The 13,976-nt window shown below is 41.4% G+C and overlaps 1 protein-coding gene across 1 annotated transcript in view; it reads left to right on the top strand.

Annotated features, from left to right (window-relative positions):
- AIPL1 (AIP like 1 HSP90 co-chaperone) overlaps window positions 1–13,618 on the top strand; it is a 57,541-nt gene extending 43,923 nt beyond the window's left edge. The window contains exons 5-6 of the mRNA XM_072138213.1: window positions 3,355–3,496; window positions 12,650–13,618. Coding sequence (XP_071994314.1) covers window positions 3,355–3,496; window positions 12,650–12,852 — 345 coding nt within the window. The 3' untranslated portion in view covers window positions 12,853–13,618. The remainder of the gene's footprint in view (window positions 1–3,354; window positions 3,497–12,649) is intronic.
- The last annotated feature ends 358 nt before the right edge of the window (window positions 13,619–13,976 follow it).

Here is a 13,976-nt window from a genome sequence, read left to right as displayed (position 1 = left end):
TACAGTATATTACTAAGCTGGGAGGCTGTATATGGGGTACAGTATATTACTAAGCTGGGAGGATGTATATGGGATACAGTATATTACTAAGCTGGGAGGATGTATATGGGATACAGTATATTACTAAGCTGGGGGGCTGTATATGGGGTACAGTATATTACTAAGCTGGGGGATGTATATGGGATACAGGATATTACTAAGCTGGGGGGCTGTATATGGGATACAGTATATTACTAAGCTGGGGGATGTATATGGGATACAGTATATTACTAAGCTGGGGGGATGTATATGGGATACAGTATATTACTAAGCTGGGGGGATGTATATGGGATACAGTATATTACTAAGCTGGGGGGCTGTATATGGGGTACAGTATATTACTAAGCGGGATGGCTGTATATGGGATACAGTATATTACTAAGCTGGGGGGATGTATATGGGATACAGTATATTACTAAGCTGGGGGGCTGTATATGGGATACAGTATATTACTAAGCTGGGGGGATGTATATGGGATACAGTATATTACTAAGCTGGGGGGATGTATATGGGATACAGTATATTACTAAGCTGGGGGGATGTATATGAGATACAGTATATTACTAAGCTGGGGGGCTGTATATAGGATACAGTATATTACTAAGCTGGGGGGCTGTATATGGGATACAGTATATTACTAAGCTGGGGGGATGTATATGGGGTACAGTATATTACTAAGCTGGGGGGATGTATATGGGGTACAGTATATTACTAAGCTGGGGGGCCTGTATATGGGATACAGTATATTACTAAGCTGGGGGGCTGGATATGGGATACAGTATATTACTAAGCTGGGGAGCTGTATATGGCATACAGTATATTACTAAGCTGGGGGATGTATATGGGATACAGTATATTACTAAGCTGGGGGGCCTGTATATGGGATACAGTATATTACTAAGCTGGGGGCTGTATATGGGATACAGTATATTACTAAGCTGGGGGCTGTATATGGGATACAGTATATTACTAAGCTGGGAGGCTGTATATGGGATACAGTATATTACTAAGCTGGGGGGCTGTATATGGGATACAGTATATTACTACGCTGGGGGATGTATATGGGATACAGTATATTACTAAGCTGGGAGGCTGTATATGGGGTACAGTATATTACTAAGCTGGGAGGATGTATATGGGGTACAGTATATTACTAAGCTGGGAGGATGTATATGGGATACAGTATATTACTAAGCTGGGGGATGTATATGGGATACAGTATATTACTAAGCTGGGGGGATGTATATGGGATACAGTATATTACTAAGCTGGGGGGCTGTATATGGGATACAGTATATTACTACGCTGGGGGATGTATATGGGATACAGTATATTACTAAGCTGGGAGGCTGTATATGGGGTACAGTATATTACTAAGCTGGGAGGATGTATATGGGATACAGTATATTACTAAGCTGGGGGGATGTATATGGGATACAGTATATTACTAAGCTGGGAGGCTGTATATGGGGTACAGTATATTACTAAGCTGGGAGGATGTATATGGGATACAGTATATTACTAAGCTGGGGGATGTATATGGGATACAGTATATTACTAAGCTGGGGGGATGTATATGGGATACAGTATATTACTAAGCTGGGGGGATGTATATGGGATACAGTATATTAATAAGCTGGGGGGCTGTATATGGGGTACAGTATATTACTAAGCGGGATGGCTGTATATGGGATACAGTATATTACTAAGCTGGGGGGATGTATATGGGATACAGTATATTACTAAGCTGGGGGGCTGTATATGGGATACAGTATATTACTAAGCTGGGGGGATGTATATGGGATACAGTATATTACTAAGCTGGGGGGGTCTGTATATTAGGGGATGCTATATATTTACATTAATCAGGGTAGCACTGAATATGAAATCACATGTAACATAATAACAGGGTGGGATATATTAGTTATAGGATACAATAGATTACTTTTCATCATTTAAACTAAATGTTAGGGGTCTGTATTAATAAATTGGGGGTGTTGTATATTGATTGGTGCTGTGTATGCTATAATTCCAGTAGAATATATATAATGAAGGGATGTTTTATATGTGTGGAGAGTGCAGTCAGTTGTGTTGTGAGAGGTATATACTTCATACTGTAAGTGACTGTGGTATTTTTAGGGACGCCGGGTGGAGATGCTGCACGGAGCTGAAGATATCTGGCCGTGAATTCACCTGTGATACGTCATGGATTGGAGAAACCGGTATAAAGTCCTCCTGATGGAAGAGATTGTCATCTATAAGGTACTAGATGCCACCAATGAGTCCCAGAACCTGTAGTCAGTCACACAGTGTCAGGGAGCTGTCTGTAGGGTTGTTACTTGTTAGTAAAGTTTTCAGCATTTACTTAACAGGGAGCGGGGGGGGGGGGGATGCAGCATTTTAATATTCGCCTCAGGCAGCAAATATGCTAGAATCGGCCCTGCCGGCCGGGATTCACTAAAGTAGTTTCTCCGACGTCCACCAGGTGTCACTGCTGCGCTGAAGTCCGCCGAGGCCTGCCGGAATGCACTGAAGTTCACCGGCCTATTCCTGGTGAAGGTAAGCGCGAGTCCAGCGACACTTTTTTTTTTTAAATGCGGCGGGTTTTCCGAATCTGTCGGGTTTTCCCGAATGCACGCGATTTCCGTCGCATGCATGCCAGCGCCGATGCGCCACAATCCGATCGTGTGCGCCAAAATCCCGGGGCAATACAGGAAAAATCGCCGCAAATCGGAAATATTCGGGTAACACGTCGGGAAAACGCGAATCGGGCCCTTTGTAAATGACCCCCATTATGTTATATATTAGACTGCAGTTGCTATAAATTCAGTGTATTAAGAAAGGAGAGAATATCACTGTCTAGCAGGGGAGCAGTGCTCCTGACCCTTACAGTAGGATACTGGGGCCTCTATGTTTTATTGTAATGTTGCTGTATAGACCCCTCTCCAGCTTGTGTGTCCCGCTCACCATTACACGTGACATTTATTACAAGGGATACCATTCTAATGGGATACCATTAGAACATTAGTGACACAATAAAATTTAAAGATAGAAGTCTGCAGATTGTTATATACTGCATAAATTCTTCTTTAATAGGATAGACAGAAGGCAGTATGCTGCCAAGTCATCGCACTGGTATTGATTTACCTCTTCTGATCTTAAAAACCCTCAGGAGGTCACAAAATCTTACAAAACACTTCACAAGTTATAACTGAATGCCGAGAAGATCAGATTTATAGCGTAGCCGACATAGCGCTGACAGTGCCTGATTTATGGCCGTCACAGTGCCCCTGACATACTGATGTCTGCTTCCAGGAGAAGCCCTGGGAGGTGCCTTGGATGAAGCTGGAGAAGATGATCAACACCTTGATTCTGAATTACTGCCAGTGCCTGCTCCGCATGGAGGAATATTACGAGGTTCTGGAGCACACAACTGACCTCATCCAGCACCACCCAGGTAATGACTTATGTGGTCTGACAGATGAATGTTATCAGTACTTTTACATGTTGCTGCAAGTGTCCTCAAACATCATCAATTTTGTCTATTTTCCCTAAATCATCTTAGAATGCAACATTATATTTTCATTATTTGTGTGTAATTTGAAGTATTTTTCTTATGATTTTACTTTTACTGTAGTTCATCTTTACTTTATTTCTGTGATCTTTCTGTAACTGCAGCAAATGGTTATTAGAAAGCCAGTGCGTGGATGGCTGCTACAGACAACGTATAGGTCTTATGTTACCCTTACTGAATATAATATTTACAAGCATATCCTTCCTTGGGAGACACTACAAGTCCCATCTCTGAGACCAGTATCTATTGAAGGACTGACTGTTCTGTCATATGTGTGCAGTGCATGGCCACATTGTCTAGGTCAGTGATGGCAAACCTTTTGGAGTGCAACCAAAAACCACTTATATGTTGCAAAGTGGCAACAGGTTTCAATCGTATTGGTGTCCTGAGTTCACCAATACAATAGAAAGATGATGGAGAACTTGGATTCAGGGACCCCTGAAGAGGAACAATAAGGGTTCCCAGAGCAGACGCTCCAACAATAATCTCTGTCCACACATGCTTTAAAATGGTGCTGAGCATGGTACGTCCTGGGCTGCATTGAACCACAGGAGGAAGCCCTGAGTCCTGTCTGGCAAACTCTATGTTGGGGTTAAGGCCTGGGTGCCCACAGAAAGGGCTCCGAGTGCCACCATTGGCACCCGTGCCATAGGTTCGCCACCCCTGGTCTAGGTGGAAATGAGTCCAGCATACTTCCTTTCATGCTTGGATGTGGCCTCCTGACTGTATGTTGCCTGTGTCCTAAGTGGTTCATACACATGATAAAGGGCCAGTACACTTGGACATACTCCTTGGCATATCTATGAGTATGATTCTGATTCTACTCTGACTTGCTTGCCCCAATCTCTGCCCTGTAGCTTGGATTTTGCTTGTTTGCTGCCTGTCCCTGACCTACGGATTGTCATGAGGATATTTCTAGTCTCTGTTAGGCTGCCTCAGTCTATGCTTATCTGACTCTTGGTGCATCTCTAAGCCACCCAGGCTAACTGTGACCTACACTAGGACTACTCTGAGAGGTAGCAGTGCAGATACAAGATGAATACAAACTGCAACACTTGGATATTACTGTTGGGATTAGCCCAAAAACATACTTGTTAAATGACACAGTGGGTTCACAAACTTTTCTTTGTTATATAAGGGTAGTTCCCCTTTTTTAAGTTATATAAGCATTTCAGAATAGTTGATTATTTGTGCTTGTATGCTCTCTGATCTCCCATAGGAGTGAAAAGAGATAGCCATGTATGCAGGACCACCTCTCAAGACACCGGAACTGTGAGACCCAGGTCTCAAAACAGATATGGTCCCAGATATGATTTGCTGTGGCAGCTTCATCAGGAGAAGCGCATGTTATCAATGCAATTCATTTTACCAAGCTACATGATTGTAAATTTTAAAACCAGAGCAGCCCCCTTCACTGTTCTCTGCTGTGTGTACTAAAACTTTACAAATTGAATAAGTTATGTCACTGGTGCATTCCTCCCAACCTCTGGGTTGATGAAAGAGGGACAAAAAGAGTGGCATCCATTGTCCCTCCACCTTATCCCACCCCCTTGTATGCCCACAACGTATAATACCTAGAATAATGGCTCTTACACAGTATTTTCTCACCCAGTCCCATTCCCCATCCCCTTTTATTGTGGTTTCTTTCTCTGCTTCCTCTCTTATTATGAACCAGTCTCTGCTACCCCTCCCATGCTCTCTGCTCCCCATGCTCACTTATCTTGCGGCCTCTCTCTTTTCCTAACATTTCCATTGTTCCCCCACAGTCCTGCTTCCTCCTCTCCCAGGGGCTCCAAGATGAGGAGGCAGAGACCGAGAGAGAGGACATTGCGGGACAGCATAGGACATTCTCTCTACTGCCCAAAAAATAGGACGGTCCCGCCGAATCCGGGGTGATTGGTAGCTGTGCTGGTAGCTAGAATGTAGAAATCATGCCGCACATAGGATACTTACTGTGTACAAGGTATTCAGGGATCACATTTACTAAGGGGCTCATTTACTAAGGGTCAGAATGCCGAACTTTCGTCGGGTTTCCCGAATATTACCATTTTGCACTGAATTTCCCCAGGATTTTGGTGCGCGCGATCGGATTTTGGCGCATTGGCGCCGGCTTGCATGTGACAGAAATCGGGGGTCGGGGCCGTCGGACAACTCGACAGATTCGGACAAACTACGGAATTTAAAAAAGGATTTGTGTCGCAATATCAAGCACTCACATGCATCGGGAAGAAGAAGGTGAACTCCGACGGACCTCAGCGCAGCAGCGACACATGCGTTGGGCGCCGCAACTGTTCTCTCCTGTGCGGCGCCTAGTATGACGCGCCGCTGCTGACGTCATACTAGGCGCCGCACGGGAGAAGAACAATGGCGGCGCCCAGCAAGATTTTAAAGAAGACAGAAGACAGCGCGGAAGCAAGAAGAGGAGCCGGGAAGCCAGAAGAGGAGCCGCGATGACATCAGGGGAGCAGCGCTGCGCATGGGGGCCACCGGAGGGTGAGTAAATAGTTTTTTTTTTTTTTTAGTCCATTTTTAATTATTTTTTTACAAGTATTGACTCGTGTATAAGCCGAGGGGACGTTTTTCAGAACGTTTTTTGTGCTGAAAAACTCGGCTTATACACGAGTATATACAGTAATTAGAAAATGTATCTAGATGCAAGTATCCAGGGTACATAGCATTCCCTTAATAAAACCTACCCCATGTTGCCCTCTTGGCTTGAAGAGATAAACTAACCCACAATTACTTTACATATATTTAAACATTGCTATCATACAGCAGTGCAACTATCCCTATATTTTTCCTCCCCTGTCTGTAAAGTAACACAGTCCATTCGTAAAGTTAACCCATCTATGCAAATGTTCTTCTAGCATAGCCACACTTTAAGCTACCCTATTGCCAAGGGGCGTATTTTCTCTTCAACTGAGTGAACTAAGCTATGCTGCACCGTTATCCCCTCTTTGTGTGACTGATTCGCTGTATATCATCTCCTCATCCACCCCTCCCGAAAGAATTCTTCTTATCACAGGCTGAGTAGGAAAGACATGAATATGCTGGACTTAGCTAAGAGGTAAAACGATGATTGGTTTCACATAGGGTCATATACACAGATGCTGGATCAACTTTATAAATGAACGGTGAAACATATGGCAAGGAGAGGAACAATATAGGGATAGTTGTACTGCTGCATAATAGCAGTTTTCACAGATATGTTCAGTTAGTATGAGTTGATTTATCTGAAAGGTTCCCTTTAAAGCAATAATCTAGGATAAATATATTGCTAAATTATTTAAACAGTATGTTCTTTATTCTGAAGTCATAAACAGGGTGTGCATAGTGTGCTGGTCAGACCTGGTTACTATCAATTCCTATTTATAGTGAATGGGAACTGAGCTGTAGTGAATCTATTTAGCCACTACACAATCTTATATAGATAACTCCTAGTCATGTTCCATGTGATGTCTCAAATGTACTTGCATAGAATATCATGGAGTGCATACAATGTCCCAGTCTTACATGGGCATATACAAGATGGAGAAGAGTCCTATGCCCTACATACCTGGAACCCAAATATACAACTTAGTTTCATATAGATTTTTACTTCATCTAAACTAATCTATCGCTAAGAAAAAATCTACTTGCCACATTATAAACATCCAAAAATAAAGACAAGAGAAAACATCCATTTCCTTTAAGATTATTATTACTTTGTGCCATATGCAACAGTGGGAAATAACATGTGTTAGCTGGAAAACACTGCGCTCCCCATCACTGCTGTCTGTTATTTGTCTCTGTTCTTGGATTATAGCCAGTGTAAAGATAAGATTATAGAGACAAGGGGCTGCAGAATGACTTAGGATGAGAGCGGATCGCTCTGCGTTTTCTCTTTAATTTCCTTTCAAAGGTCACAGGGTGGCACTGTTTGTATTTCCACTTGGCATAGCTCCCGACCATAATCCACAAGCTATGTATTGCTGTGATGCATCCTTAATGAGTCTATGTGAGAGCAGATGGACCTGCCTACTCTTGTACCCATCTGTCCTTCCAGGTAAATTTGTCCTAATACTGTTTCCTATACAAGAAGATTCACTTTCCTCACTCTCTCTGGACAATTTGATCCCCTACACACTAATAAAATGTGACATAGCAGAATAGGCTAGTCTGTGCTACTAGAGCTAGATCTGATGGCTCCCGTGACCTCTTGTGCCTCCCTGAAGACTGAGGTTATGTGTTCTGTTGCTCATTGTCAAAGTTGGTTTGTGGGGATATCTGTGTCTGAACTCTCACGGGCAAGGAAAGCTGGAGATGAAATAAGGGGAAGCCACGACCTTACACTTTTTTTTGTTTTTCCAGAATAATATGAGTCGGCTTCGATATATAGTATAACAGAGGTCTATTATAGGAGGACCCAGTTAAAAATCCCAATGAGAAATATTACCCAATCTCTTACCCAATCAATAGCTTGTTCCAAGTTTAAATCTTATTACATTTGTGTCTTGACCTCTGCACCCCAGGACCACCTCTTCTGCCTGCACATTCATGCACCAATCCCTATACCACCTTTACCGATAAATGGGGGACTGACTGCTGGGACTACCATTGATCACAAAAACGGGGGCTGTGGTTCCCCCTAATTTATGCCTGCACCCTGCCTCGCCATTTTATTCTCAATGGTACTTCCAGAATACACTGAGCACTGTTCTCTTTGGCACTACCATGGGACATGTAAAGGGAAAATAGATTGTATTTATCTGCACAATAGAGCGGATCATAACAGATTAGCTCCAGCGTGCTAGACCCACATGATCTGCGGGCACCTATGATGTGTATATCCATACATCAGGCGTTTTGCATGGGGCGTATAGAGGTTTGTTTTCTTGAAAAAACCCTGTTTAACATGAGTAACTAAAAAATTGTTAGCTTGGTTCAAGGGTTTGTCCACTTTTAGTAAATTATTGATATTGTTTGTGTAATAATATGTCATACAATTTTCCAATATACTTTCATCACGGTTTCCTAGATCTCTGTTTGCTGTCATTCAACAGGAAACTTTATTGTTTACTTCCTGTGGATGGTCATGTGATATCACACAGGTGCACAGCTTGGTATATCACACAGCTCTGATTACTCTCTGTGATACTAACCAGCCGTGCACCTGTGTGACATCAAATGACAGTTTTTATCCACAGGAAGTAGACGAAGAAGCTTCAAATACAATGTCAGCACGTAGACAGCAAGCAGAGATCTAGATAACCTTGAAGAATTGATATAGAAAGTATATTGGAAAATTGTATAACTTCTCAATGCACAAGCAATATAAGTTATTTGCTGAAAGTAGACAATCCCTTTATTTTTTATGTCCTGGCTGCTAAATTGGCTGCAATTTTTGTTTTATGAAAATCTGCATTAGTCAACACACTTTTCAACCATGCTCTCTATAAAGAAGTTTTTGGCCATGGAAGCACCTCTGCGGGGGATGATACAGAGATTGGGCATGGCATGATGAGTTCGCACCGTAGATTCTTTGTTGTGAATGCATTAGGACTCTCTGATCATAAATATCTGTTGTGTATCCACCTATTTATAGGAAGTTTCAGAGTTACCAGATCATATTGGAGGTCCAACAACCAGCACCCCCACAGATTAGCCATTCTAAGCAACTGATTGAATAGAGCAGGAAGCATTCTCTGTGTAGTTTACCTCCCATTTAAATGATTTGAAGCTGACTCTCAGTTACCTGTGACAATTAAATAGAGAACAGAGCTGTATGCTTCACACTCATCAGTGGGTATACTACAGTTCCCACAATTCTATTAAAAGGAACCTGTCATCAGGTTTCTACCATTAAACCTAATTAGAGGTTCCGACAGAAGTCTTCGTACTATGCCCAATGCTTTTGTTGTCTAAAAATCCATGTGTCACATCTAGCTTAAATCACTTTTAAAAAAGTTGCTGCCACCTTTTCAGGTGACTCTGGAATTTTCTTCAGTGACTCCCACACACAGCCAACTTCTCTCTCAACTCCCTCATGCCCCCTTCTTCATTCCTGAAGGAGAGGGGAATGAGGGAGCTGAGCAAGAGAGAATAAGTCCCTCGTTACTTGTCCTGGCAAGGTGCCAGCAACTAAAAGAGATTTTAGCTAGAGGTGGGCTATGGATTTTTATACAAAAAAGACTTGTTCTTTAACCCCTTAACGACATTAAAATGATTACACTAGTACATCACACGTCGCTTGGCAATTTTTGGACAGGGCTCATGGGCTGAGCCCTCTCCATACCCAGAGGGTGTTTGCTGCATATTGCAGCAAACACTTACTGGTCCCACCCCCAATTGGTGCAAGTTTGTACTGGCATTGCCATTGCGGTGAAGATCGTCGCTCCCCGTGAATTTAATCCTTTCATAACAATGTGGGATTTGCACATTGTAATGAATGATGAGTTAAATCCCAATATACTGCTATACTGTAGTATGGCAGCATTTGGTAGGATAAATCAGCCTAGGGTTAAAGTACCCTAAAAACTGTAAAAAAAAAAGTAAAAAGTTTAAAAACATAAATAAATTAAGTCTTAATGGCACTTTAAGTAAATATGTGGAATACGTTTTCTGATGTTCCATGTGATGTTCATACAGTATGTATATTGTAAAGGAACTAAGGCCATTTCAAGATCAAGATATTGAATGAAGTAAACAAAGGCGTCTTTATACGGTTAAGTTGCTAAAGTAACAAGCACAAATACCATCTTGTCTTCTGTCTTTATGTCAAGCATTTTCCCCAATAGCTTTCTCAAATTCTCCTTGCAAGGACACCATTGCGTAATGTACATTAATAACAGTCATAGATTTTCTTCAGCTGTTGAAGGAAAGCATTATTTTTTATATACAAAATAAAGAAAATTCCCATAAAGTGTCTAAGCGCCTTCTTGTTCCACTGGCAATTGTAAAACTGTAAACATCTTACAACCCGAGATTATCTTCTGAGCTGGGAGATTAGCACTACTTCAAAGCCAGAGGATTTGAAGGACACAAATTCAAAGAAAATTGGCCAATTTACAGATCCAATATTCCGTATATAACATCATAAAAACATGCGGTGCACATAACAGCCTATGAGGAGCTCTCTCCAAATCTCTGAGAGTAATTAATTTGATGTATTGTCGTTCTGTATATTGAAACAAATGGATCTCAAAGGTTTATTCTTTGTTTCTCCAGGTAGATGTAATTATTGGCACTCATGAGGGATTAATGGTAAATCGCTACCAAATATATATATCCAAAAGAACAGAGTGAATTACTTGTATCCAATTATCATACGAAATATCATAAAGTTTTCATGTTATGCTCCAAAAGGTTTTATATTACTAGTATATCTTATGGAAATTTGTAGTAATAGACAGTGGGATAGATGCAGAGGAGGAGTTCCCTTCTTTTTTTGTTCTATTCTTGAATTATATTAAGTTCTAGCTGTAACTCCTGGCATTGCTCAGGACAGTAAATAAATGCTCTTAGTTCTAACAAAATAGAATGGGTTAACAACAAATATTTTATCTGTCACTAACTGTCTGTCAGTCTCTGTCACAGGCTGTCTCTCTCTGTCTCCCTGCCTTTATCCATCTTACCATCTTTATCCATCTTACCTCACACATAAGTTTTCTTATACTCATTCCCTATATTAACCAATCAAAGCTCAGAGTTCATATTAATGACCCGTGGCAAAACAGCAAAAGGCTATGACGTTCCCTGAGTCACAGAGAGCGGCTGTGCAACATTTGGTGATTGTAAACATGACGATACAGATTCCTTTACGGACATACATACACACACACATGCATACACTCAGCGTTATATACTAGATTGCAGATCTTATTCTGAAATTATAAAGAAATGTTGTCTAGGTTTTAAGAAACCACACAAACCAACAAAAGAAAGCCTTAGTGGTGAATGATATGTGGAGCGAAGTGGTTACACCAGTACTGCAAAGTAATGGTCAAACAATGTTACTGTTATACTGTTTCTCTGTTTATTATCACAGCAAATACCTTATGGCCAATACATTGACCCTCTTCAAAATATAAATCAAAATATCACTACTCAACTAACAGTAAATGATCTATATACATTGTTAAATATCATTCTCCACCTCTGCAAAGGTGATTATGTAATCTTTACTACCTATTGTTATAACTATTGTTGAAAAAAAATAGCTCACTGTCCTTACTCTGCTTGTTGGTGCCTCCATGCCCAACCCTGGCAAATCCCTTACCCTACACACATGGTAGGAGATAAATGTCTGACTTCTGTGTCCCACTGATGAAGTGAAGAGGGGTCTCCGCATAGTTCTTGGTAAAGAGCTCTGTCCTATAGTATAAGATTGAACAGTGTATAAAATCATGTAATACCATAACAACAATGCTCATGTACAGGGTCGGTTCCAGGTTTCAGTAGGCCCCTGGGCGACAGAGTCTCAGTGGGCCCCTTTGCAGGCACATGGCGGCATTAAAAATTCAGAGACTAAAACAGTCCCCTGTTTCCTAAAATATTCCCTAGTTACCAAACAGCCCCCTCATGGTTAATTTGTATACAGACCCTAATGGTTATTTTATATACAGCTCCCTCACAGTTATTTCATATAAATCCCCCCTCCCTCCTATAGATTCCATATGTACAGCCTTATGTGGCCCCCCCCCCCCCAGCAGCTCTGGGCCCCCGGTACTAGCCTGGGTAGCCCACTGCTTGATCCGGCCCTGGTCATGTATTGTGACTTTAACTTGGACATACTGTAGTATTATTCCACCATAATGTAAACAGAAGACTTACTTATTTTATGGGGATGGGGATTTGTTGAGAACATTAGACTCTAATAAGATCAACAAAATAATATGTGTGATTTGTTTCTTGTCTAGTTTTAGCTGAGTAATTCTCTGTTCCCTTGTGCTCATAGTTTCCTACTTCCTAATGTCATGCTGTAAGCTAAGACTTGTTGAGAACATCAAGTACTGTATTGCACTGCTCCACTGATCAGAATTGCTCGTCTCATCCTAGGTTTGGTGAAGGCTTATTTTCTTCGCGCTAAAGCTAATGCAGAAGTGTGGAATGAGACTGAGGCAAAGAAAGATTTTGAGAAAGTCGTAGATCTGGATCCAACAATGAGCCGTCAAGTAAAGAAAGAAATAAGAATGCTGGAGATGAGGATGCAAGAAAAGGAAGAAGAAGAAAAACTAAAGTATAAAAATCTATTTTCATAGAGATCAGAAATCATCTGTACGCTGTATGTTACTGTATGTTACACTTGGGAACCCAATATGAGCTGCAGTCAACACAAGCAATTCATGATCATCATATGAAAGTATTTCATTACTTTTCTTTATTTCAACAAACTATGTAAAAATATCAATGTGGGTAAAAAGTTTTCACAGCATTACAGACACATGGAAAGACAATGTAATTGTATTATAATAAATAATCATATTGAATTATATTACTAATAATCATATTATTTTAGTAGCATAGTAGGGGACCTTTTCTATGCTAAAAGTGCCAGAATTATTGTTCAAGTTGATCATCAGTCTTAGGCCTCATTCACATGGCCACAATGGGGGCCGTGAACTGGTCACATGATTTACGACCAGATCACAGGTCCCATAAATTTCAATGGCTCCTGGTCACAGCGCAGTGAGCATTGTAGCCGCTCTTCTGCCTATGGAAGGAGGAGGGTTGATGAGCGCTCACTCCACCCGCCTTCTCCTCCTGGCCCCATCCCCCACCTCATCCTCCTGGCCACACTCCTCCCACCTCCTCCTCCCGCTCCGGACTGGATTCCAGGCAACCGCATGGCCGTGTGAATGAGCCCTTATACTGTGCCAGATTTATCACAGTTTAAGACTAATCATACTTTGCACCTCCTGTTAGTTGGTGCTCCTTTGGTGCATCATTTACAACTGTCTGAGACTTTTTGATAAATGTGGTGAAAGGTCAAGTAAAGATCAAATAAAACAGATTGATAATTCTGTCCCAGTGTGTTTTGCTTTTTGATCTACAATGGCATGGCGCTCAACAGAATAGGCATGAAGTTTTACATGCATTAATGTAAGAAAATTATGCGAGATAAATATGCAACAAATGTATCTCCTGATGGGAATCACATTATAAATGATATATAAGGTATATAAATATAAGGTATATATAAGGTATATAAATCCAGTCCATTGTGTGAGATGTGCACAGTCACACCCCACACCCAGCTGGATCTTCTACTTAGAACTGTTGAAGAACTGTGAAGGGAGTAAGACATACAGAGACAGTTAAGGCCGCCTTGCAGGTGTGTGGAGACTTATAGCTATTGATGCTCCACTAGGGGATGGTGGGAAAT

The sequence above is a fragment of the Engystomops pustulosus genome, chromosome 2 (genome assembly GCF_040894005.1).
Source record: "Engystomops pustulosus chromosome 2, aEngPut4.maternal, whole genome shotgun sequence".
NCBI classification, from domain to species: domain Eukaryota; kingdom Metazoa; phylum Chordata; class Amphibia; order Anura; family Leptodactylidae; genus Engystomops; species Engystomops pustulosus.
The sequence above is the reverse complement of the archived record's forward strand: the minus strand, read 5'-3'. Positions and strand labels throughout refer to the sequence as shown.